The sequence below is a fragment of the Sebastes umbrosus genome, chromosome 9 (genome assembly GCF_015220745.1).
Source record: "Sebastes umbrosus isolate fSebUmb1 chromosome 9, fSebUmb1.pri, whole genome shotgun sequence".
NCBI lineage: Eukaryota > Metazoa > Chordata > Actinopteri > Perciformes > Sebastidae > Sebastes > Sebastes umbrosus.
In genome coordinates, this window is record NC_051277.1 from 2,491,421 (window position 1) to 2,516,979 (window position 25,559).

Sequence of the window (25,559 nt, forward strand, 5' to 3'; positions counted from 1 at the left end):
TTATTATTATTATTATTATTATTATTATTATTATTAATAATAATAATAATAATATTATTATTACAACAATAATAATAATAATAGCAGCAAACTACCCGGCCCCTAACAATACTACTTATTATTAGTAAAACTACAAATAAATTCTAACTAATAAACAACTAAATACTAACTAATAAACAACTAAATACTAACTAATAACTAATAAACAACTAAATACTAACTAATAAACAACTAAATACTAACTAATAACTAATAAACAACTAAATACTAACTAATAAACAACTAAATACTAACTAATAACTAATAAACAACTAAATACTAACTAATAACTAATAAACAACTAAATACTAACTAATAAACAACTAAATACTAACTAATAAACAACTAAATACTAACTAATAACTAATAAACAACTAAATACTAACTAATAAACAACTAAATACTAACTAATGAACACATAGTTCTTCTTCTCTTCTAACCCATGGTTGTAGCTCGCTGCCGGGAGCGACGTGATGACGTCAGCCGCCGTGCGTCAGTGTGGAGGAATGTGCGGAAACTTCTTCTTCTCCACTTTTCTCTTTCTGCTGTTCGACGAAGTTAAACTCTTTTAAAAGCGGTGAGAAGTGGAGCAAAGTGGACACAAGACACACCCGGAGACACCCGGACACACGGTGAGTCATCCCCGGCTGTTGGCTGCTGATAGTCCGGCAGAGAGAGAGTTGTTAGTCGGAGCGGAGCGGCTGTAAAGTTGGAGGCAGTTTGTAGTAAAATGGAGTCTGTGAAGAAGAGGAGGCGCTGTCCTGCTGCTGATCAGCACCACGGCGAACCACGAACACGACCACACCGCGGAGAACCCCAACTACAGACCGCTCCTATACCACTACAACTACACTATAGCACAGGACACACACTCCTTTAACACTTTATACTCACTTTAAATACACTTTAAACTGTTAAACTGCAGCTCTGCTTCCGCAAACTAAGTTAGTGAATCCGGACTGTGAATCACAACCAGCTCCTCAGACCTGCTGCTACTCTCACTTATACTCACTTATACTGACTTATACTCACTTATACTCACTTATACTCACTTATACTCACTTATACTCACTTATACTCACTTATACTCATTTATATATATTTATATGTAAAACAAAAAGTATCTTTGTTGAGTTTAAAACATATTTCATCAGATGAATCAGAGTATTTAGTTGTTTTAATCTTCACAAACACGTGTTGTTAATCAGAACTTTCACTTTTTAATCTTTAACAGACTTAAATAAATAGTTTGAACAGCTAAAAGTGTTTCTTTTTAAAGTTAATTAAAACAGTGAAGTATGTCTCTTCTCCTCCCACCAGACTTCTATTGAAGTTTAGGGTGTTTAAGAGTGAGTCAGGTCGCTGTTGTTATCCGGATGATTTCAGGTTTTTCATCACTTTCTAATATAAAACTTCTTTTTTTAATCTTGTAACGTTTAGTAATGATCTTTCTGTGTGTTAACTGTTAAACTCCAGCTGTGTGTTGACTCTCTAGCTGAGTCTGGAGTAGTTGGTTAAAGTGGTTGTTTTGCGGGCGGAGTTCTGAACGGGATGTTTCTTCTGGCGCTGTCGACTGACCGTGGTGCTGTTCAAAATGGCCGACAGACTCATTCTCACTGCAGTCTGAGAGCAGAGATACTCTGAGAGCAGAGACACTCTGAGAGCAGAGATACTCTGAGAGCAGAGACACTCTGAGAGCAGAGATACTCTGAGAGCAGAGATACTCTGAGAGCAGAGATGCTCTGAGAGCAGAGATGCTCTGAGAGCAGAGACACTCTGAGAGCAGAGACACTCTCTGAGCAGAGATACTCTGAGAGCAGAGACACTCTGAGAGCAGAGACACTCTGAGAGCAGAGATACTCTGAGAGCAGAGACACTCTGAGAGCAGAGACACTCTCTGAGCAGAGATACTCTGAGAGCAGAGATACTCTGAGAGCAGAGACACTCTGAGAGCAGAGATACTCTGAGAGCAGAGACACTCTGAGAGCAGAGATACTCTGAGAGCAGAGATGCTCTGAGAGCAGAGACACTCTCTGAGCAGAGATACTCTGAGAGCAGAGACACTCTGAGAGCAGAGACACTCTGAGAGCAGAGATACTTTGAGAGCAGAGATACTCTGAGAGCAGAGATACTCTGAGAGCAGAGACACTCTGAGAGCAGAGACACTCTGAGAGCAGAGATACTTTGAGAGCAGAGACACTTTGAGAGCAGAGACACTCTCTGAGTGTTGTACTTAAATAGTTTAGAGGTACTTGTACAGTATCGTTTTTTACTGCACTACATTTATCTGACAGCTTTAGTTACTTTACATTTTATTAAAACTAAATGTAATCCACTAATAAATGCTGATGTATTATAATATAGATTAAAGCAGCTTTATCTGTAGAGCACATTTCAGCAACAATTCAAAGTGCTTTATATAAACATTCAAGAACATTAAGACAAAGTGCAAAAGAACATTAAGACATAATTAAAACAGTTATAAAAACATTAAAGATTAGAAAATAAAAACAAGCTAAAAATAAAAGTCGACAAAACAGAGTATTGTTTTTTATGGTTGTTGAGAATATTTTCGGATTTATGGAGTGATTAAAAAGAGATATCCAAACCTTTGACTCCGATATGTCAAAAGTAAACATATGTTCTGATTTCTGTTCTGTAAATGTATGCAAATTTGCACATATTTGATCAGATTATACATAATTTGCATATTTAAAAATACATTTTCACAACACTTGTAATAAAACAAATAATTGTGGTAATGTAAGTAATCAACAGGGGAAGTTTCATGGTGATATCTATTAAATGTTTTACCATATTCATATAAAAACATTAAAGATTAGAAAATAAAAACAAGCTAAAAATAAAAGCTAGGATAGAATAAAACACAGAAGAGTAAAAGCTGTAGTGCAGTATATAAGATCATTATCTGGTTTAATAAAAGGCAGCAAACAAGAAAGTTTGATGCTTTGATTTAAAAGAACTCAGAGTTGGAGGTCCTGCAGATATACTGTGTGTGTTGTACTTAAATACAATTTAGAGGTACTTGTACATCATCTTTTTTACTGCACTACATTTCTCTCACAGCTTTATTTACTTTACATTTTATTAAAACTAAATGTAATCCACTAATAAATGCTGATGTATTATTATAGATTAAAGTACCAGCAGTATATAAAGTCATTAAAAGTAGCTCCATCTTTACCAGCTGCAACATTAAAGTGATGAACACATTAATGCATCAATCTTTATAATACAGTCATATAATATAGATTATTCTGCATAATGAGTACTTTTTACTTTAACTATATTTTCATGCTAATACTTTTGTACTTTCACTTGTAACGGAGTATTTCTATACTGTGGTATAACTACTTTTACTGAAGTAGTAGTAGTATAACTGAGCTGTATTCAGTGGATCCAGCAAGTCACACGTCGGCTGAATTAATCTGGTTTAATACAACACATATGAACCCAAAATAAACTGATTGTTCTGTGATTTAATATCAATAAACAAATCAGAACGATGCTGAAATAACTACATAATGATGTTGATCAGTAAAAAGTCTGAACTCAGGTCTGTTACCATGACGACAAGCAAACTACTTTTAAAAACGCTCGTTTTCTGAATGGAGTTCAGCGACGTCTGGTTTGAACACACTGTAAAAAGTGAAATAGAGGATAAACATCATCTCCTCGTCTGTCTCCTCTCACTCAGATCATCTGAGGTTTAACATCAGTTAAACTACCAGATAGTACACCATAATACACTACAGACCTTTGTTTAAGCAGTACTCTTAATCAGAAAGCGTCTGTGTGACATCAGAACTATAACTTCCCGTTCTCACCCTCCATGTTGTCGACTCCGCAGGTGAAGAACTCAACATGGCCGCTCAGACGGTGTTCTCGGTGGAGATGTTTCCTGTCGGTGTTTCTCTGATGGAGGACGCTCAGAGCGACATGCCCAGGAACACGCTGCCCGCCCCTCAGCTGGTGATGCTGGCCAATGTGGCGGCGGTGACGGCGGCGGAGGGCAGCGGCGGTGATGGCAGTGCGGCTGACGAGAAGGAGATGATGGAGCTGAAGACGGTGGGATGCAGCTACTCGGACAGCGAGGAGGAGAACATCATCAGGTCAGCAGTTAGTCCGCTCTCAGTCGTCGGGTCGGGAGTTAGTCCGCTCCCAGGCGTCATGTTAACTCACCTGTGTGTGTGTGTGTGTGTGTGTGTGTGTGTGATCAGGTACAGCTACGACAACCAGAACTACAGAGAGGTGTGTATCGTTGAGTACCCCGAGTCTCCCAGCCCGAACATCGTCGCCGTGGTCGTAGGAAACGACGTGGAGGAAGAAGACGGGGACAAAGCTGAAGACCTGTCCCGTCGCACTCGGCCCCGCCCCTCTGCCGCCACTAAAACACCTGAGCAGGGAAAAATGGAACGTCAACAAAGCCCCGCTGTCGCGACGGAGATTACCAAGAAGAAGAAACCCTTCCACTGTAAGCCGTGTCACTTCCAGGCTCAGAACGAGCGGGAGTTTGTCGAACACCTCGGCACTCACGGCGTCAGCAAGATGATGGTGGTGAACCGGGTTGAGGGCAGGAGCAAGACCAGGATCAAGGACGCTGACGCAGAAATACCCGAGTCCCAGACGGCGTCGGGCGGGGAGGCGGAGAGCGGCGAGGAGTCGACGGCAGGTGACGTCAAAGGGCTGATCAGGTGCGAACGGTGCGGCTACAACACCAACAGATACGACCATTACATCGCTCACCTGAAGCACCACAGCAAGGAGGGGGAGGACCACAGGTAAGAGGAGCACACCGGCAGGTATTGATCAGTCAGCTGATCAGTATCTTTATATAATCAATGATGTCTTGTCTCTGCAGGGTGTTTAAGTGCACGCTGTGTCCGTACACCACCGTCAGTCAGTACCACTGGAGGAAACACCTGAGGAATCACTTCCCCAGCAAACTGCACACCTGCAGCCAGTGCTCCTACTTCTCCGACCGCAAGAGCAACTACATCCAACACATTCGGACGCACACAGGTAGGACACACCTGAGACCTCATCACACCTGAGACCCTGATCACACTGAGACGCGTCGCTACTAGGGATGTGACGGTGAGGACATCCTCCAACCGGTTAATAAAGTTGTGACAACACCGGTGTTACCGATTTACACCGAACATTTTACAAGAAACGATGACGGTTAATATGTTTAGCACGCTGACTCTGATCTTTACCGTCGGGTAGCGGTGTGTCTGACCTCTCCGGTACAGCTTTTGGGCCAACTGTGACATTGACGAGCGGTGCGATGAAACTTTGTGAATATTTTAACTTTTATGCGCGTCTAAAAACCGCTAGAAAAAACGTGCAGCGCAAGAAAAGGGCACATGCCAGGCGCGTTGTACCTTAGCAAAACAATGGTTTTACAGGTGACGTGTTTCTAGTGATGCGTCTCCGTGTGATCAGGGTCTCCGTCTCTGTTTCTTCCTGTTGTTGCAATGACCAACCTGACGGGGTTAAAGGTCTGGATCCAGACCAACATGTGATGGACGTGTTGTGTTTTCTGTGTTTACAGGTGTCCGTCCTTTCCAGTGTCCGTACTGCGACTACTCCAGTTCTCAGAAGACCCACCTGACCCGACACATGAGGACTCACTCTGGTCAGTCGTCCACACTGAACCCTGTAACATGCGTCTTAATTCACACTGAACCCTGCACAGGGTAATAAAGTAGTTATGGGACTTGCCTGTCTTGACCCGGGACGTGCCTGTCCTACCTACCTGACACATAGTAGAGACCTGAGACTTGTGACTTATAAAACAATGACTTTGCTTCACCTCTGATAGCAGCGAAATACCAGAGAAAGACTTCAAATACGAGAGATACAACTAGTAGACAGACTGTTATGTAGTAGTAGTAATAGTAGTAATGGTAGTAGTAGCGGTAGTAGTAGTAGTAGTAGTAGCGGTAGTAATAATAGTAGTAGTAGTAGTAGTAGCAGTAGTAGTAATAGTAGTAGTAGTAGTAGTAGTAGTAGTAGTAGCGGTAGTAATAGTAGTAGTAGTAGTAGTAGTAGTAGTAATAGTAGTAGTGGTAGTAGTAGCGGTAGTAATAATAGTAGTAGTAGTAGTAGCAGTAGTAGTAATAGTAGCAGTATTAGTAGTAGTAGTAGTAGTAGCGGTAGTAGTAATAGTAATAGTAGTAGTAGTAGCGGTAGTAATAGTAGTAGTAGTAATAGTAGTAGTAGCAGTAGTAGTAATAGTAGCAGTAGTAGTAGTAATAGTAGCAGTAGTATTAGTAGTAGTAGTAGTAGTAGTAGTAGAGGTGATTTTATGTTCTTCTTGTCTCTCACTGTAAACATGTTTGTGTTTGTTGCTCTCACTGAAGCAGTCGATGTTGGACTAACATGGTAAAGTGATTTCAGTAGAAGTACTTCCTGTGTTGTCACTTCCTGTGTGTTGTTGTGTACCTGTCTGAAGTGTTGACGCTAGAACAGATCAGTCTGGAAACACACCTGTTTCAGGTTGATGTGTTCTGGTGGACATGAAGCTTCCTGCATGAAGTCTTGTCTTGTTTGATCACCTGCTGCATGAATCCCTTTGGTGTCTCACCTGTCCTCTGTCCTATTGTCCTCGTTTTGACTCTCACCTTCCTGTGTGCAGGCGAGCGTCCTTTCAAGTGTGAGAGCTGTAACTACCTGGCAGCCAACCAGCATGAGGTGACCCGCCACGCCCGGCAGGTCCACAATGGGCCCAAACCTCTTTCCTGCCCGTACTGCGAGTACAAGACCGCCGACCGCAGCAACTTCAAGAAGCACGTCGAACTCCACCTCAATCCTCGCCAGTTCCTCTGCCCGCTCTGCAAGTACGCCGCCTCCAAGAAATGCAACCTGCAGTACCACATCAAGTCCAGGCACTCGGGCTGCGACGTCGACCTGGACATCTCCAAGGTCAAACTGCGCGTCAAGAAACCCGGCACTGACGGCGCCGATGAAAACTCAGACTCCAGAGCGAGCAAGTTTGACAATTCATCCGACGTGGAAGAGGACTTTGACATGGACGAGGACGAGAGCGTCGACTCTAGCCCCATCAATCTGTCGATCAAAAAGAGCAGCCGGCCCGGCGCCGCCCAACCGGTGCCGAGCGAAGCAGCTGACAAGGTTCTGAAGAAATCCAACGTCTCTGCTGAGAAAGAGAAACCTCAGAAAGGGAAGGAGAAGGTGGAACCGGAGAAAAAGGTCACGACAAGGCAGAAGAAGACTGAGAAGGTCAACGAGAATCTTCTAGAGACGGAGACAATAACTGCTGCTGTAAATACAGACAAGGTAAAGAGACGAGTCAAGAAGCCGCCGGCAGAGAAGACGACTGTCCAGGACCAATCAGACAAAGACCAAATGGAGACGGACAAATCTGACCAACAAAAATCGGAGGAGGAAAGAGTCGTGATGCCGAAAGAGGAAGAAAAGTTCAGGCCTGAGAAGGAGAAAGTACATCAGAAGAACGATGGCAGTGGAAAGGAGAACAAAAGCCTCAACAAGCCAAAGAAGTCCGGATCAAAGAAGTCAGAGAAAATACCAGAACATGTCGAAGAAGCTCAGCAGAAACCGGACATTCCTGAGAAAACTCAGAAGGAAAAAGTGGTCAAGGAAAAGGCTGCAAAGAGGAAAGCAGTGGAGGCTCTCGATCTCTCCAAGAAGTCCTCGTCCGAGACTCCATCCAAGACCAGACGGCTGAAAGCCAGCGCTACTTCAAAAGACACTAAGAAGGTCAACGATGCCACTCCGACACCACACAGGTCCAACGGGACGACCCCTGTGAAGCAGAAGAAGACCAGGAACATTAGCAAGAAAGCCACAGGTTCCACTGTGGATCCAGTTAAAGACCAGAAGACTTCAGTCAACAGTCCATTAACAGACGCTCAGCTGGACAAACCAACACCAACCACGACCTCTGAGCGCCACCCGACAGGAACCAGCCCTGCTCAGAAGGCCTCCACTGATGAAACCAGACCCCAACGGCCACGGAAGACCCTGAAGAGACCCTCAGAGAAGATGGAGGTTTCACCCACCTGCAGCTCAGGTGAGAGCAAACATTCTACCGCTGGAGACCGCCATACTCCTGTTAAACCCACATCACCGCCGGTTTCACCTTCGACGTTTGTTAAACCTACGTCACCGCCGGTTTCACCCACCTGCAGCTCCGGTGAGAGCAAACATTCTACCACTGGAGACCGCCGTACTCCTGTTAAACCCACATCACCGCCGGTTTCACCTTCGACGTTTGTTAAACCTACGTCACCGCCGGTTTCACCCACCTGCAGCTCCGGTGAGAGCAAACATTCTACCGCTGGAGACCGCCGTGCTCCGACATTTGTTAAACCTACGTCACCAACAGTTTCACCCACCTGCAGCTCAGGTGAGGACACACCTCCAGCTAGAGACCGCCGTGCTCCGACGTTTGTTAAACCCACGTCACCGCCGGTTTCACCTTCGACATTTGTCAAACCCACGTCACCACCCTCTCTGGTGCTTCCAAGCCAGCGCAGCAAACCCGCCGATCCGGAGGACGACGAGGGCATCCACAGCAGCCACGAAGGGGGAAGCGACATCAGCGACAGCGCGTCCGAGGGCAGCGACGACTCCGGCCTCAACAGCGCCGGCGCCGGGTCGGGTAAGATGGCCAACGACCCCGAAACGCCCACCGACGAGATCCCGACGCCGACGGAGCTCAAGAGTCACCTGTGCATCTTCTGCGACCGCACGTTCCCTTTGGAGGTGGAGTACCGACGCCACCTAAACCGCCATCTCGTCAACGTCTACTACATGGACGACACCGCCAAAGTACAGAAATGAGGATCTGTATCCATGGCAACACATTCTGCGTGGACATCTTGTTCTCAGCCTTTTTGACCTTCAAACAGAAACTTTGAATTCTGGCGCTCAAAACAAAACAGAGCAGTCGGTTTATCGCAGTTAGCTGGATGTTATCAACAGTCTCTTCTTCTGTGGTTCTAAGCATTAACACAGGTTATATATATATATATATACACACACACACACACACACACACACACACACACACACACACACACACACACACACACACACACACACACACACACACACACACACACAAGTATATGTATAATAAGGAGTCCGAGCACCAGCTTTTGTTAAATATATTAAACCCACTTCTGTTCTTTCCAGTCAACGTTGGAGCCAAAACGTGGAGTTTGATCTTCGATCTTATCAACAGATTCTCCACATTTAGGTGTGACATCATCAGATCATGATCATCACTGTTGTTATACATATATATCTATATATAATATTCAGTCTGGAGGTGAAGTTTGTCCAAATATTAGTGGATTGTGGAAGTGGATTTTCCATTTTTAAGAACATTCAGTGCCTTCGACAATCAATCAACTCACCTTGTTGTTCTGACGTTTCTGTTTCAGACGGTTTTATAGAAACAAGTTTTCTTTAACTTGTTCAGGTGAATATTTGTCGACTCCTTTGAGTTGTGATCGGTTAAACAAGTTCACCAGACTATCGTAAAACATCAGTTATTGTTAAAACATCAGTTATTATTATATCTGAATGATGGTGAGGCCAGAGGAGAAGAAAGAGCTCGTTCATCACCTGGAGTTTAAACTTTATCTGGATTTTGTTCTAAAGAAAAAGAAACAGAAACACAGCGTGTTTCCTTGTAAATAATTCAGTGCAATATTTAATATTTCCTTTAGTGGAGAAGCCAAAGTGAACGTGGAGCTCTTGTGTTTTCTGATCATCTTTATTGATCTTTGATTGGTTTCTACAGACCATCTTTACTACGAGACACAAAACAGTTTGGAAAGATGGAAATCAAAATTCTCAGATAAAAATAGATTAAGTTTGACACAATGAGAGTTGTTAAATCATAAATATGAATTTTTATTTCTATCCACTGTTTTCTATGTATATTATTAGTTATACTGTATATTAATGTATCTGTGATAATTGAACATTAGGGAAACATTAAATGGTGTTATTTAGCTTCCTGTGAACCAGATCTTATTGATTACTGATTAATCATGTTTAATGTCTCAAAGATATTCAGGTCACTGATAATTCCACTAGTTGTTTCAGCTCTTTAATTTACTAATGAATATAAGATTTCCATAAAAACCCCAGTTAATATTACCAGTGTAAATGCAGTCAGGAGATAAAATGTGGTTCATGGGTTAAATAACAGGATGTAACTGTACTGATGGAAACGGATTTAAACTGTAATGTTACTTTAACACTCAATTTAATCTGCAGATTCTGTTCAGCTTCTTTTTTTTTTTTCTTTTTTTTTAATAAAGATTTTCAAAGTCATTTCTTTGTTTCTGAGTCATTAATAATAAACGTAAAACACATTCAAGACACCATAAACGTACAAAAACATGTAGAAATTACAGTTATTACATTTTATCAGCAAGTTCTCCGTCGAAACAGGAAAAATCATCTTCCACTGCAGGAACTTAACAACCTGAACCTGGTTCTACCTAGAACCTGACCTTGGTTCTACCTAGAACCTGAACACTTAAGAACCCTGGGCGTCTTTGGTACGACCTTTTTACAATGGATGCATATAACGTTACATTATTTAACGATAGACTGTAACGTTACGTAATGTAACGGTTATACAGACTTTAGTTATATTGTGTAACGATAGACTAACGTTACGCTACGTTATGGTAGACATTGCGTTATGTAACGGTAGACTAACGTTATATTGTGTAACGTAGACGAACGTTACGCTACGTTATGGTAGACCATTGCGTTATGTAACGGTAGACTAATGTTACGTGACATTATGTAACGTAGACTAACATTACGTTATATAACGGTAGACTAATGTTACAATATGTAATGCTATACTAACGTTACGTTACGCAGCGGTAAACTAACGTTACATTATGTAATAATAGACCATTGTGTTACATTATGTTACGTAGACGAACGTTACGTTATGTAATGGTAGACCATTGCGTTATGTAACGGTAGACTAACATTACGTTATATGATAGATTAATGTTACGTTACGTAGCAGTAAACTAACGTTACATTATGTAATAATAGACCATTGCGTTACATTATGTTCCGTAGACAAACGTTACCTTATGTAATGGTAGACCGTTACGTTACATTATGCAACGTAGACTAATGTTACGTTATGTAACGGTAGACTCTTACGTTACATGATGTACCGGTCCTGTAACCTGTTCTGTGTTGATGGTGTGTCCATTTTGTTAGTTATGAGTTGCTGCAGTGGAAAAGCAGAAACATACAATCACATGATCTCAGGTGTTCATCCAGGTCACGACTGTCCGTTGTGTCTGCAGACTACCCGTTCCTTAGAAGGAACCGTCACCATGGAAACCAGCTCCTCCTACCTGTAGCTTCAGGTTCATTTCGTCTTCTTCTTCTTCTTCACCAGCAGCCGCTCGGCGCCGCTGGCCGACAGTCCTCCGTCCAGCAGCCCCGGAGGCTTCTGGGGTTTGTAGGCGGCCGACTTTCTGATGCGTTCTCCTTTCAGAGACACGACGTGAGGAAGAAGAGGCGGCGTCCTCAGACTGAAACCTGCCGCCGCCGGACCGTGAACCCTCAACAACACCTGATCACCTGCTGCTGCTGTCACCGCCACCCAACCTGAGGACAGACAGGGAGACAGACAGAGGGAGACAGACAGACAGGGAGAGCATTATTTATATATCTATTGATTTATTTCTGGTAAGACTAGCGTGATGTCAGTAAAGAGCAGTGATGTGTGAGGACGTGTCTACCTGCAGAGGACAGCGTGATGTCAGCAGCAGCCTCCAGGTAACCCACCCCCTCCACGCTGAAGTCCTGAGGAACCAACTCTGGAAACGTCTTCATACGCTCCGACCCTCCCAGAGGAACCTGAACGCAGCACCACACAGGCATCAACATGATGTCAACACTGAGTCCGACTGTGATCATGTGACCTGAGGACAGGTGTGTCTCACCCCTAGCAGGATGTGTCCCGCATGCTTCTCATAAACACCGTCAGCTTTCTCCACACTGGTGATGTGAACCGGGACCCGACCGGAGGCCACGACGGAGAACCAGCAGGACTTTCCCCCCTGAGGAGAAACCAGTTGATCAATAATCAATAGAGGTTGTAGGTTGGTATAAGTTTATATTATTATTAATAATAATAATAATAATAATAATATTATTATTATTAATATTAATAGTTAGAGTTGAGACCTGCAGGAAGTCGATCCTGGCCAGAGCTCCCAGAAACAGACTCATTCCGGGCTTCAACACAAACGTCCGCGGGACCACCGCCTGCCCGGGAACCACCGACATCACTTCCTGTTCCGTCAACAGGTCCAGGATCTGACAGACAGACGACATGAAAGCTGACAGCTGATTGGTCGTAACTGTACATAACTGTATACTGTAACTGCATATACTGTATACATATAAATACAAATATATGTATATATAGAAAATATATGTAATATATATAATATATGTAATACATATATATATATATATATATATATATATATTATATATATAAAAAGGTATATATATAAAGCAGAGCGTCTCACGTCGTGCTCCTTCAAGATTCCCGGTGTGTCAAACAGCCAGTGAGCGTCTTTCAGCTCGTTGGACGTGAACTCGTCAGCTGACCTGCTGGGAGCTGAAAGGTCACACAGAGGTCAGATGTCAGAGACGTCATCAGACTGTTGGTAAAACTGTAAAGTGATGACATCAGAGATCTTTCGTCCAATCAGATGTCCCTCACCTGACTTCATCGTCGTCGTCTCTTCGTCATCGTTTTCTCCAAAAGCCAAACTGTCGGGATCGAACTCGATCACGTCACGTCTGGACTGGACGGACCGGAACGTCCTGCCAACACGACCTGGACCAGAGGACAGACAGGAGGACAGGAGGACAGGTAGACAGGTGGACAGGTGATTTATTGGTGAGGAGGAGAGAGGAGAGACAGACAGTTTTGTTGTAGAGTTAGGGTTACCCTGTCCTAATCCTCCTGTCCTCTTGTCCATCTGGAGGGCAACAAAACTGTCTGTCCTCCTGTCTTACCCACTGGGTATCCCTGTCTGTCCTCCTGTCTTACCCACTAGGTATCTCTGTCTGTCCCCCTGTCCTACCCACTAGGTATCCCTGTCTGTCCTCCTGTCTTACCCACTAGATATCCCTGTCTGTCCTCCTGTCTTACCCACTAGGTATCCCTGTCTGTCCTCTTGTCTTACCCACTAGGTATCCCTGTCTGTCCTCCTGTCTTACCTACAAGGTATCCCTGTCTGTCCCCCCGTCTTACCCACTAGGTATCCCTGTTTGCTGAGCTGTCTCAGTGTCTTCAGCTCGTCCGGAGACAGCTCGCTCTCCGTCTGTCTCTCCGATGCGTCCAGTCTCTCCCGTCTTTTGAACATCCTGTAGGGAGTCGGGTTGATGATGGGAAACTTCAGCAGGTTCAGAGTCGTCCCTGACGCACCACGGCAGGACAAAACACACAGTCACATGACGACCAATCAGAGAGAGGCACAGTCACGTGATGACCAATCACAGAGAGGCACAGCTGGTCAGCTGATCATAGTTAAATACAGAGGAAATATTAGATTACTATTATTTTTATATTAGTTTTATACAGTTTAGTTTTTATTATTATTGTTGTTATCATCATTATTATTATTGTTATTATTATTATTATATTAGTTTTATACAGTTTAGTTATTATTATTATTATTATTATTATTATTATTATTATTATTATTATATTAGTTTTATACAGTTTAGTTTTTATTATTATTGTTGTTATTATTATTATTATTATTATTATTATTATTGTTATATACAGTTTAGTTTATATTATTTATTATTATTATTATCATTATTATTATTATTATTACATTAGTTTTATACAGTTTAGTTTTTATTATTGTTATTATTATTATTATTATTATTGTTATTATTGTTATTATTGTTATATACAGTTTAGTTTATATTATTATTTATTATTGTTATTATTATTATTATTATTATTGTTGTATTAGTTTTATACAGTTTAGTTCATATTAATATTTATTATTGTTATTATTATTATAATAATATTATTAATTGAGAGGACCAGTTCCCATCATGCTTTGTGAGCTGTGTGTGTCTGACATCACTAAACGGGTAAAACTATGAATGGAGTGTGGTGCTCACCGGGCCAGGGCGATATGGTGGCTTTGTGGACGACGTCGGAGGCTTTGGACTTGCAGTAGTCGGACTCGAGCAGCGTGTTGAAGAGCGTCGACTTGCCGGCGTTGGCGCTGCCCACCAGGTACACGTCACCTTTGTACTTCCATGACCTCTGCAGGCTGGAGATCAGACCCTCGACCCCATAGCCCGTCTTAGCGCTGATCAGGTGGACGTCGGTCACCTGCCCGCCGAAGCCGGCGTCCTGACAGTACCGAGCGAGCTGGCGTTTGATCCGCTGCAGGTAGTTGGGCGAGTCTCCGGGCAGCAGGTCGATCTTGTTGCCGAGGACGACGACGTGTTTGTTGGTCCCCACCAGCTCGGGCAGGTCGGGGACGATGGAGTCGGGGACGTCCAGCAGGTCGACGACGAGCAGCACCAGAGCCTTGAGGGGGCGGAGCCGCTGCACCACGGCCCGGTACTGGTCCGAGGTCATGTGCAGGTTCAGGGCCTTGTGGTGGTGGGTCAGCAGGTGGCAGCGCTGGCAGGTGGCGCCGCTCAGACGCTCCTCCTCCAGCAGCGCCTTGTACTTCTCGCTGGGCAGGTACCCGGGGACGGCGGCGGCGGTGCAGTGCAGCATGGCGCCGCAGCCCGAACAGCAGGTGTCACTGACCGGTTCGTCCACGTCCGCGGTGCCGAAGACTTTGTGCTCACCTTTAATCGCCGCCGCCTTCTTCTTCTTCTTCCTCTTCGATGCCACAACGTCCTCATCCAGCGGGAAGTCCACGTCCTGGAACTGGATGAGAGAGTCGGGCGCCGCCTCCTGCTGGGCCACGCCCCTCAACACCTGCAGCTGGCGCTCCAGAGACCTCAGGTGTCTCTGAGGAGGAACCTGAGGAGGTCCAGCAGGAGGAGGAGGAGGAGAGGAGGAAGAGCCGAGGCTCAGCTGATGGACGAGGTCTTTGTCCTCCTGACGGTGGTCCTCCTCTGGATCTGAACCACAGAAGAAGAATCACAACCACAGAAGAAGCTCTATTGACTTTACCTTCTCATTAATATACGTTGTGTGATGTTATATTGTAATCTATACTCTTCTCTATCATGTCTACTTCACTGCTGAACTCTCCTGTACATCTTTCAAATTAAAAGCCTCCAAGCAGGTCAAGGGGCATCCCTCTGCTGGTTCTGGCTTTTAATGTGAAAACATCAACAGGAAGTAATATTAATCAGAAACATCAGATAGAGAATACTAATACCACTGATTACTGACAGAGCAGTACTTTTACTACATTTAGATACTAATTCTTAAAAGGGGCTGTTTGTAACTTTTTACACGTATAAATCTACCGGGATCCCATGGGCGCTCGCATATGGCTACGCTGTTCAGACCGCTCCGCTGCCTCCTTGTCTTCACTCACACACTGCGCTCGTTCTCGCTGCGCTCGCTCCACCTCTCACGTGCATGCTGCTCACTCCACACTGCAGAAGAGTTAATTTAGCTCTGAGAATATCTAGTGAATGTTCAGTGGACGTTTGTGCAGAAATAACTGCTGCAGCTCCTCCAGACCAACAGAGGTTTCCCGTGTCTTGTGAAGTGACGGGGCTCCGCAGAGAGAAACGTTATCGTCTCCGACCAAAGCTCCGGGGTCTCCCCCGTTCCCTCCGGCCGCGGTCGGGAGGCTGAGGCAGGAAAAGCCAACACTAGGATCAGCATTGATTCATGGAGAGACCTTCGTCTGGTCAGCTAACATTACTGCCAAGCAGCTGAAATATAGAGTGATATTGTGCTTTTAGCTGACGTGTGTCTCCTCACTGTGTTGAGCGATGCTCCTTCATGTCTATGTAGAGCGAGCACAAGCGCGAGCAACAGGACGCTGACTTTAGTTGACTTAACGGCCACAGGTGAAGCTGTTAACAAGCCATTTATGAAAGTTACAAACAGTCACTTTAATAGTTTTACTTCAGTCAGGTTTTGAATGCAGAACTTTTACTTTTAGTGGAGTATTTTCAGTGTGTTATTAGTACTTTTACAGAACCTCTCAGTACCTCTCAGAACCTCTCAGTACCTCTAGAACCTCTCAGTACCTCTCAGTACCTCTCAGTACCTCTAGAACCTCTCAGTACCTCTCATTACCTCACAGTACCTCTAGAACCTCTCAGAACCTCTCAGTACCTCTAGAACCTCACAGAACCTCTCAGTACCTCTAGAACCTCTCAGTACCTCTAGAACCTCACAGTACCTCTCAGTACCTCTCATTACCTCTAGAACCTCACAGTACCTCTAGAACCTCACAGTACCTCTCAGTACCTCTCATTACCTCTAGAACCTCACAGTACCTCTAGAACCTCACAGTACCTCTCATTACCTCTAGAACCTCACAGTACCTCTCAGAACCTCTCAGAACCTCTCAGAACCTCTCAGAACCTCTCAGTACCTCTCAGAACCTCTCAGTACCTCTAGAACCTCACAGTACCTCTAGAACCTCACAGTACCTCTCATTACCTCTAGAACCTCACAGTACCTCTCAGTACCTCTCAGAACCTCTCAGAACCTCTCAGAACCTCTCAGTACCTCTCAGAACCTCTCAGAACCTCTCAGTACCTCTCAGAACCTCTAGAACCTCTCAGTACCTCTAGAACCTCTCAGTACCTCTAGAACCTCTAGAACCTCTAGAACCTCTCAGAACCTCTCAGTACCTCTAGAACCTCTCAGTACCTCTAGAACCTCTCAGTACCTCTCAGAACCTCTCAGTACCTCTCAGAACCTCTAGAACCTCTCAGTACCTCTAGAACCTCTAGAACCTCACAGAACCTCTCAGAACCTCTCAGTACCTCTAGAACCTCTAGAACCTCACAGAACCTCTCAGAACCTCTCAGAACCTCTCAGTACCTCTAGAACCTCTCAGAACCTCTCAGTACCTCTAGAACCTCTAGAACCTCTCAGTACCTCTCAGAACCTCTCAGTACCTCTCAGAACCTCTCAGTACCTCTCAGAACCTCTAGAACCTCTCAGTACCTCTCAGTACCTCTAGAACCTCTAGAACCTCTCAGTACCTCTCAGAACCTCTCAGTACCTCTCAGAACCTCACAGTACCTCTAGAACCTCACAGTACCTCTCATTACCTCTAGAACCTCACAGTACCTCTCAGTACCTCTCAGAACCTCTCAGAACCTCTCAGAACCTCTCAGTACCTCTCAGAACCTCTCAGAACCTCTCAGTACCTCTCAGAACCTCTAGAACCTCTCAGTACCTCTAGAACCTCTCAGTACCTCTAGAACCTCTAGAACCTCTAGAACCTCTCAGAACCTCTCAGTACCTCTAGAACCTCTCAGTACCTCTAGAACCTCTCAGTACCTCTCAGAACCTCTCAGTACCTCTCAGAACCTCTAGAACCTCTCAGTACCTCTAGAACCTCTAGAACCTCACAGAACCTCTCAGAACCTCTCAGTACCTCTAGAACCTCTAGAACCTCACAGAACCTCTCAGAACCTCTCAGAACCTCTCAGTACCTCTAGAACCTCTCAGAACCTCTCAGTACCTCTAGAACCTCTAGAACCTCTCAGTACCTCTCAGAACCTCTCAGTACCTCTCAGAACCTCTCAGTACCTCTCAGAACCTCTAGAACCTCTCAGTACCTCTCAGTACCTCTAGAACCTCTAGAACCTCTCAGTACCTCTCAGAACCTCTCAGTACCTCTCAGAACCTCTAGAACCTCTCAGTACCTCTAGAACCTCTAGAACCTCACAGAACCTCTCAGAACCTCTCAGTACCTCTAGAACCTCTAGAACCTCACAGAACCTCTCAGAACCTCTAGAACCTCTCAGTACCTCTAGAACCTCTAGAACCTCACAGAACCTCTCAGAACCTCTAGAACCTCACAGAACCTCTCAGAACCTCTAGAACCTCACAGAACCTCTCAGAACCTCTAGAACCTCTCAATACCTCTCAGAACCTCTAGAACCTCTAGAACCTCTCAGAACCTCTCAGTACCTCTCAGTACCTCTCAGAACCTCTCAGAACCTCTAGAACCTCTCAGAACCTCTCAGTACCTCTCAGTACCTCTCAGAACCTCTCAGTACCTCTAGAACCTCTAGAACCTCACAGAACCTCTCAGAACCTCTCAGTACCTCTAGAACCTCTAGAACCTCACAGAACCTCTCAGAACCTCTAGAACCTCAGTACCTCTAGAACCTCTAGAACCTCACAGAACCTCTCAGAACCTCTAGAACCTCACAGAACCTCTCAGAACCTCTAGAACCTCACAGAACCTCTCAGAACCTCTCAGTACCTCTCAGAACCTCTAGAACCTCTCAGTACCTCTCAGTACCTCTCAGAACCTCTCAGTACCTCTCAGAACCTCTCAGTACCTCTAGAACCTCTCAGAACCTCTCAGTACCTCTCAGTACCTCTCAGAACCTCTCAGAACCTCTCAGAACCTCTAGAACCTCTCAGAACCTCTCAGTACCTCTCAGTACCTCTCAGAACCTCTCAGAACCTCTCAGAACCTCTAGAACCTCTCAGTACCTCTAGAATCTCTAGAACCTCTAGAACCTCTCAGTACCTCTCAGTACCTCTCAGAACCTCTCAGTACCTCTAGAACCTCTCAGTACCTCTCAGTACCTCTCAGAACCTCTCAGTACCTCTAGAACCTCTCAGTACCTCTCAGTACCTCTCAGTACCTCTAGAACCTCTCAGTACCTCTCAGAACCTCTCAGTACCTCTAGAACCTCTCAGAACCTCTCAGAACCTCTCAGTACCTCTCAGAACCTCTCAGTACCTCTCAGAACCTCTAGAACCTCTAGAACCTCTCAGTACCTCTAGAATCTCTAGAACCTCTAGAACCTCTCAGTACCTCTCAGTACCTCTCAGTACCTCTAGAACCTCTCAGAACCTCTCAGAACCTCTCAGTACCTCTCAGAACCTCTCAGAACCTCTCAGTACCTCTCAGAACCTCTAGAACCTCTAGAACCTCTCAGTACCTCTAGAATCTCTAGAACCTCTAGAACCTCTCAGTACCTCTCAGAACCTCTCAGTAGTTGTGGTTCTTGTACCTGTCTTCAGTGTCTCACCTGTAAAGTCTACAAACACGAACTGCTCCTGCAGGTTCGGGTCCACGGTGCAGGTTCTGGTTCCGGTTCTGTTGCTGAGCTGCCGGGTCAGAACCCGGTGGACCGGACACCGAGAGCCGGTCCGGACCAGCACCTGGACCACCTTCCACATGTTGAACCTCCTCCTTCAGCAGGTGAACTCACCGAGACCTTCACACCTCCAGCACGAGCCTCCACTACTGCTGCTCCACTTCCTGACCGGATGTGACGTAAAACGCGTCGGTTGTTTATGTTCCGGTAAAAAACAAAAACGTTTTCTGTTTTTTTTATTTTATTTTGAAAATCAAACCAAATATTTCAGATATTTAAAGGATCAATATAGGACTGATGATGTAATGACGTCGTACAAGATCAATTAATACGAATAAAGAGATTTAAATGTCGTGACGTCACAGAGCTTCTGCCGATGATGACAGGAGGACTCACTCCGCAGCTGATTCAGGAACCAAAACTACAAACAGGTTCTATTTCTCCTCCAGGCTTCTGATCTGTAGTTTTATTTGATCCGCTGGTTGTGTTGTTCTGTCTCTCTTAGACGACATCTACCGGTAAACATGCTTCTGTAGACTGAATCAGTTTATTAGATAAAATCAACAAAGAGTCTCAGAAAGAGAAGAAACGAGTATTTATACAACAGCTTCAAAGTACTTTAAATAAGAGACGAGATATCAGAGAAACACAAGACAATAAATAGACTCAGACACAGTGGTGGCCGGCCCCCCTGAGCCAGACAGCCACACACAAACAAAATATTACTACTAATAATAATAAATTATACATATTGTCAATATTTGTGTTCTTAAAGTAATATGTGTAAAATATGATAGAAAATCATCTGTTCAAAATATATGGTTTTCCTGCACGTCCCCTGACTCTCCTCTGCCTGTCTGTGTTCATCACTTTATTGTTGCAGCTGGTAAAGGTGGAGCTTATTTTAATGACTTTATATACTGCTGGATAGTTTAATCTATAATAATACATCATTTATTAGTTGATTATATTTTGTATTAATAATCTGAATCTGTAAAGTAACTAAAGTTATTAAATCAATGTATTGGAGTAAAAAGTACAATATTTCCCTCTGAGATGTAGTGGAGTAGAAGTAGAAAGTATCAGAACATGGAAATACTCAAGTAAAGTACAAGTACCTCAAAATTGTACTTAAGTACAGTACTTGAGTAAATGTACTTAGTTACTTTCCACCACTGAGTACATGTTATACTGTTTTGTTTTTCTAAGCATTCTTTACTGCTCCTGTTGGAATAAAATAACTGTTGATTATTTAACTGAAAAGTAGTAATGTGTTTTTGATACCTTCACGTTTTTGCATCAAATCATACCGGGATGTTTGCTGAAATTGATTGACCTAGAAACATTTCCACCAGCCGCCACTGCTCATACAGAGGATCCAAAACAGAGAAAAATAAAATAGAAATTAAAGAAGAGTGGAGAGAATAGAAACACATTTTATTGCTTTATTTCTTGGGGGTTCTGTACAACACCAGTTGCTATGGTAACACTGTACACAGTATTACTCAGTGGAGTGAGACCTCTTGGTCACAGAGGATCTCTGTTTGCCAAAGAACTTCCTGTCTGTTGGAACTCTGTTTTTCTTTTCTGTCACTTCACTTTCAACATGTTGAAGTTCAGGAGCTCCTCGCTGAGATCAGCTGCTGCTCTGTTCACACCTTCAGCCCTGTTCACACCTGCTGCTGCTGCTCAGGTGAGTTGACCTCTAACTAACCACAACTAACCACAACTAACCACAACTAACCACAACTGACTAACTGGTTTGTTTGTTTGCCGGTGATCTCTGGACTGATTCTGGTTCTGATCTGGACGGTTTGTTGGTTGCCGGTGATCTCTGGACTGATTCTGGTTCTGATCTGGACGGTTTGTTGGTTGCCGGTGATCTCTGGACTGATTCTGGTTCTGATCTGGACGGTTTGTTGGTTGCCGGTGATCTTTGGACTGATTCTGGTTCTGATCTGGACGGTTTGTTGGTTGTTGGTGATCTTTGGACTGATCTCAGAGGAAAGGTCAGAACCTGAAGTTTAACATTAACCAGCTGCTGCAGAGAAGATAAAACCTGCAGTTTACTTGAAGCTCCCTGAACTGTGTTTACTCTACTGTCTTTACTTTACTGTCTCTACTGTCTTTTCTGTCTTTACTTTACTGTCTTACTTTTACAGTTTTCACATGTTGCAGTATCAGTATTAGTATCAGTATCAGTGTCAGTGTCAGTGTCAGTGTCAGTGTCAGTGTCAGTGCCCAGTGCCAAATGCCAAGTGGCAAGTGCCCAGTGTCCACAATGCCAAGTGCCCAATGCCCATTGTTCAGTGTCAGTGCCAAGTGTCTAGTACCCAGTGCCAAGTTTCCAGTGCCCAATGCCGTGTCCAGTGTCCTATGCCAAATGCCCAATGCCGTATGCCAAGTGTCCAGTGTCCAGTGTCCAGTGCCCAATGCCCAATGCCGTATGCCAAGTGTCCAGTGTCCAGTGTCCAGTGCCCAATGCCCAATGCCGTATGCCAAGTGTCCAGTGTCCAGTGCCCAATGCCGTGTCCAGTGTCCTATGCCCAATGCCCAATGCCGTGTCCAGTGTCCAATGCCCAATGCTAAGTGTCCAGTATCCTATGCCCAATGCCCAATGCCGTGTCCAGTGTCCAGTGTCCAATGCCCAATGTAGGGACCCAGCATCTGGCTGGTTTCAAGTGACCTCATGACCTCAGTAACCTGATCCTTGACCACAGTCCTCATTGGCTACAGTAACATTTCACAGAGGTGTGAAATTCAGCCGGAACAAAACCAGAGGAATGTCCTTTGTTCCTTTTCTTTCTTCTCATCTGCTCATCTCTCCTGACGTGCCAGAGGTGAGCTGCTGCGCTCTCTCTGCTCTTCATCTCCTGAACCAAGGCTGACCTGTTTGAGGTGAACGGCTCTCAAGTCCAGAACTTGCAAAACAGTTCTGCTTCTGATCTATGGTCTGTTAGGAAACAGCCATTTCAACATAAGGAACCAAAATGTGGAAGACGCGAGCGCCCGCCTTCTCACAGTTAGCACCAAGCTAACCAAACTAACAGCAAAGACGACATCTTTGACTTGGAACCACAACTTCAACACATGGAATTACAATCCCTGTTCTTCCATCGGTAACGTACTGGGCCTTAGCATTAGCAATTGCACACGGCTGAGCAAGACTGTTCAACTTTGATTTCTAGAAAGTACTTGTATTGATTTGGTTTAATGTTATTCATTGAGTTTGACTGTGGTGATTTATCTGTATTTGATTTTTGGGTAACTGGCTTCGACACATCTGATGTGTTTAGTTTATGCTTCACATAGACAAGGTCTTGCATGCAACTAACCATCTTTTCTAACCCACTGCATATCTAACACACATTAAGATCACATACAGAAACTGTGAATTAGTTAAACATAAACATACAGCTTCAGATAATCTTAACCCCCACATCACCCCCCTCTCTGTCAGAAGAACAAAGAGGTCATGTGATGACATGCTGGCGGCCATCTTTGATTCCGCCATCTTTGTAGTTTTACAGTGCTCGCCATTTTGTTTGTAGGCCATACAGACATTTTGAAACAAGACGCCATCTTGTTTCCCCCCCCCCCCTCTCTCTCACACACACACACACACACACACACACACAGTGTTTGGTTTGTTTAGTTTAGTTACTTAGTTAGATTAATATTGTGTTTTGAACCTTTATTATCTTGTAAATAAATGTTTGTGGAATATACATGCTGGTCTGTTTAATGTTGCACAAGAGTGAATAATGCCAACCTCTGCTATGTCAAGAACTCCCATATCCTTCAACCTTTACTATCTATTTTGGTTATAGTTATTAATTTAATTATTAATCAACGTTCCAAATTGATAGTTTAGCATATATAATGAGACTATATTAACGTTTTGGTCATTGGTCCCTGATTCCAGGGTGGTGCCCCATTTATTATTGATGTTTATTGATAATCTTTATTAATATTAATAATTCTATTATTATTTATTAATTATTTTGCTAATAACCAAAACCTACTAAAGTAGAACCCCTACACCAATGCCCAATGCCAAGTGGCCAGTGTCCTATGCCCAATGCTGTGTCCAGTGTCCAGTGCCCAATGCCCAATGCCAAGTGTCCACTGCCCAGTGCCAAGTGTCAAGTATCCAGTGTCTAGTGCCTAGTATCTAGTATCTAGTATCCAGTGTCCAGTGTCTAGTGTCCAGTGCTCAGTGTCAAGTGTCAATTGTCAGTGTTCAGTCCAGAGGGGAGTTGTACAGACTGATGTCCACTGGCAGGAAGGCTCTCCTGTGGAGTTTGGTGGCATCAGTCTGTGTCCTGTACAGGTCTCCGTGTCCCAGGTCCAGTCCGGTCTGTAGTCTAGGTGGACATTCATGCTCTGAACCAGTTGACTGTTCCTATGTGTTACTGTCAGAGTGAGACCTCTTCTCTCTTCCTTCCTCTCTGCAGCCTCGAGTGCGTCTCTCCACAGGTCCCCAACAGGAACAAAAAACCTTCTATGAGTTCCGCACCTACTGCATCCGTCCAGACCAGAACGCTGCCTTCCTCAAACTGACCAATGAGAAGATCCACCTGCGCACTGCCCACTCACAGCTGATTGGCTACTGGAGCGTCGAGTACGGTGGCCTGAACAAGGTCTTCCATATATGGAAGTATGGTGAGGACATTCTTCTTCGTTTGTTTACTGGTTCTTCTTCATCACCAGGTTTTAAAAGTTTAACTAACTCTTTCTCCTCCTCCTCCTCCTCCTCCTCCTCCTCCTCTTCCTCCTCCTCAGACAGTTATTCTCAGCGGGCAGGTGTTCGAGCATCTCTATCTCAGGACCCCTCCTGGATCTCAGAGTACATCTCCAAGGCGATACCGATGTTGACGTCTCAGGACAACGAGGTCACCTACCTGGTTCCTTGGAGCCGCCTGCAGACGCCGCCGCAGGAGGGCGGTAAGCCCCGCCCCCTCACTGTAACCACTCAATGACTGCTCTCAGTGACATCACGCCGTCGTTATAACGCCAGGTGTGTTTCAGGTGTGTACGAGCTGGTCTCCTTCCAGATGCGTCCCGGCGGTCCGGCAGTTTGGGGCAACGCCTTCCAGGCTGCCGTCAGCTCCCATGATGCACCGGGGTACGGCAAGCTGGTGGGAGCGTTCCACAACGAGTGTGGCCCACTGAACAAAGGTACACTGTAAAAAAAATATATACTCAACGTTTTCTGAGGAACCCATGAAGAACCCGCTTCAAGGTTCTTCACAGAACCTTCTGGGCCTGCTGGACTCTCAGTTTCCAGTTCTACTGTGTTGATGATGTCACTGTGTCGTTTCTCGGTCAGTTCACGCCCTCTGGTGGTTCGAGAGCGCCGACCAGCGAGCTGAAGTACGACACAAAGCTCACACTGACGCCAGAGTGGTCGCTGCAGGTGAGACTCCGCCCACAAGACACTGTAGAGTTCGAAACCATGTGACATCATACACCATGTGACAGCATACACCATGTGACAGCATACACCATGTGACATCATACATCATACATTTCTAAATGTACATATATACGCCTGGACACCAACAGTCTCTCTCTTTGTCTTTGTCTCTCTCTCAGTCAGAGACAGCGTCGTCCATCTGGTGTCTCAGGAGAATAAACTCATGTTTCCCTGTTCTTTCTCTCCGCTGAAGTAACTTCCTGTCCTCACACCTGCGTCTCCAAGGCAACAGAGACCAACACTGTAACACTAATCCTTACCTTGTCCGTTGTCGTCTACATGAACGCTGCACGTTACGAACACAGTGAAGGAAACACGGCTTTGGTGTATACATCACTGATGTAAACTAACATTTAACATCAGAAGAGATATTAAGAAATAACGATGAATACTTTTAACATTAATACATTAATTAAACACTAACAATGTCTCAGTATTAAAGAACTAGTCAGTCAGTGTGTGATTGACAGCAGCAGCGTCCAATCCTGTGGCCGGGATGTTGGAGGGGGGCGGGGCTTCTGTCTGATGTAAAAATAATAAAGTGAAACGAGAACATTCGTCTTCAGTCGTCAGTCTGTTGATCAGGTTTTGTTTATAGTGACAGAACTCTTGTTGGGGACGCAGATAGGAGCTAGTTATTAGAAAATATTAAAGATAATTATTAATATCAATAATAAATTATCAATATATATTGATAACA

General features: G+C 44.4%; 3 protein-coding genes across 6 annotated transcripts; 2 read left to right on the forward strand and 1 right to left on the reverse strand.

Annotated features, from left to right (window-relative positions):
* Positions 1–536: 536 nt before the first annotated feature.
* rest (RE1-silencing transcription factor) lies at positions 537–9,088 on the forward strand. 4 transcript variants are annotated; one of them, XM_037779567.1, is made up of 7 exons: positions 537–660; positions 3,910–4,172; positions 4,281–4,841; positions 4,922–5,082; positions 5,618–5,701; positions 6,704–8,254; positions 8,378–9,088. In XM_037779567.1, exons 2-7 carry the CDS (start codon positions 3,925–3,927, stop codon positions 8,890–8,892), a joined length of 3,120 nt encoding a protein of 1,039 aa, XP_037635495.1. In that variant the 5' UTR covers positions 537–660; positions 3,910–3,924; the 3' UTR covers positions 8,893–9,088. The 4 variants fall into 4 exon arrangements, with proteins under 4 accessions (XP_037635495.1, XP_037635492.1, XP_037635494.1 ...); XM_037779564.1 differs by having other exon boundaries at positions 6,704–9,088; XM_037779566.1 differs by having other exon boundaries at positions 546–680; positions 6,704–9,088.
* Positions 9,089–9,816: 728 nt separating this feature from the next.
* On the reverse strand, positions 9,817–19,562 carry noa1 (nitric oxide associated 1). Its single transcript, XM_037779582.1, has 9 exons — positions 19,312–19,562; positions 14,269–15,234; positions 13,382–13,546; positions 12,845–12,961; positions 12,648–12,739; positions 12,298–12,429; positions 12,054–12,170; positions 11,850–11,967; positions 9,817–11,715 (listed from the first exon to the last, which is right to left on the reverse strand). Exons 1-9 carry the CDS (start codon positions 19,460–19,462, stop codon positions 11,474–11,476), a joined length of 2,100 nt encoding a protein of 699 aa, XP_037635510.1. The 5' UTR covers positions 19,463–19,562; the 3' UTR covers positions 9,817–11,473.
* Positions 19,563–20,914: 1,352 nt separating this feature from the next.
* nipsnap3a (nipsnap homolog 3A (C. elegans)) lies at positions 20,915–25,412 on the forward strand. The gene is made up of 6 exons (XM_037779638.1): positions 20,915–21,073; positions 23,838–24,045; positions 24,166–24,327; positions 24,412–24,561; positions 24,713–24,799; positions 24,979–25,412. Exons 1-6 carry the CDS (start codon positions 20,987–20,989, stop codon positions 25,053–25,055), a joined length of 771 nt encoding a protein of 256 aa, XP_037635566.1. The 5' UTR covers positions 20,915–20,986; the 3' UTR covers positions 25,056–25,412.
* Positions 25,413–25,559: the final 147 nt, after the last annotated feature.

Bases quoted from the DNA above. Each gene is read 5' to 3' on its own strand.
- rest (XM_037779564.1), top strand. From the start codon at position 3,925: ATGGCCGCTCAGACGGTGTTCTCGGTGGAGATGTTTCCTGTCGGTGTT. The intron at 4,842-4,921 runs GTAAGAGGAGCA...TTGTCTCTGCAG, and splicing joins AAGGAGGGGGAGGACCACAG to GGTGTTTAAGTGCACGCTGT. The intron at 5,702-6,703 runs GTCAGTCGTCCA...TCCTGTGTGCAG, and splicing joins ACACATGAGGACTCACTCTG to GCGAGCGTCCTTTCAAGTGT.
- noa1 (XM_037779582.1), bottom strand. From the start codon at position 19,462: ATGTGGAAGGTGGTCCAGGTGCTGGTCCGGACCGGCTCTCGGTGTCCG. The intron at 11,968-12,053 runs GTGAGACACACC...TGCTGCGTTCAG, and splicing joins CGGGACACATCCTGCTAGGG to GTTCCTCTGGGAGGGTCGGA. The intron at 11,716-11,849 runs GTAGACACGTCC...GTCTGTCCTCAG, and splicing joins CATCACGCTGTCCTCTGCAG to GTTGGGTGGCGGTGACAGCA.
- nipsnap3a (XM_037779638.1), top strand. From the start codon at position 20,987: ATGTTGAAGTTCAGGAGCTCCTCGCTGAGATCAGCTGCTGCTCTGTTC. The intron at 21,074-23,837 runs GTGAGTTGACCT...TCCTCTCTGCAG, and splicing joins CACCTGCTGCTGCTGCTCAG to CCTCGAGTGCGTCTCTCCAC. The intron at 24,562-24,712 runs GTACACTGTAAA...TTTCTCGGTCAG, and splicing joins GTGTGGCCCACTGAACAAAG to TTCACGCCCTCTGGTGGTTC.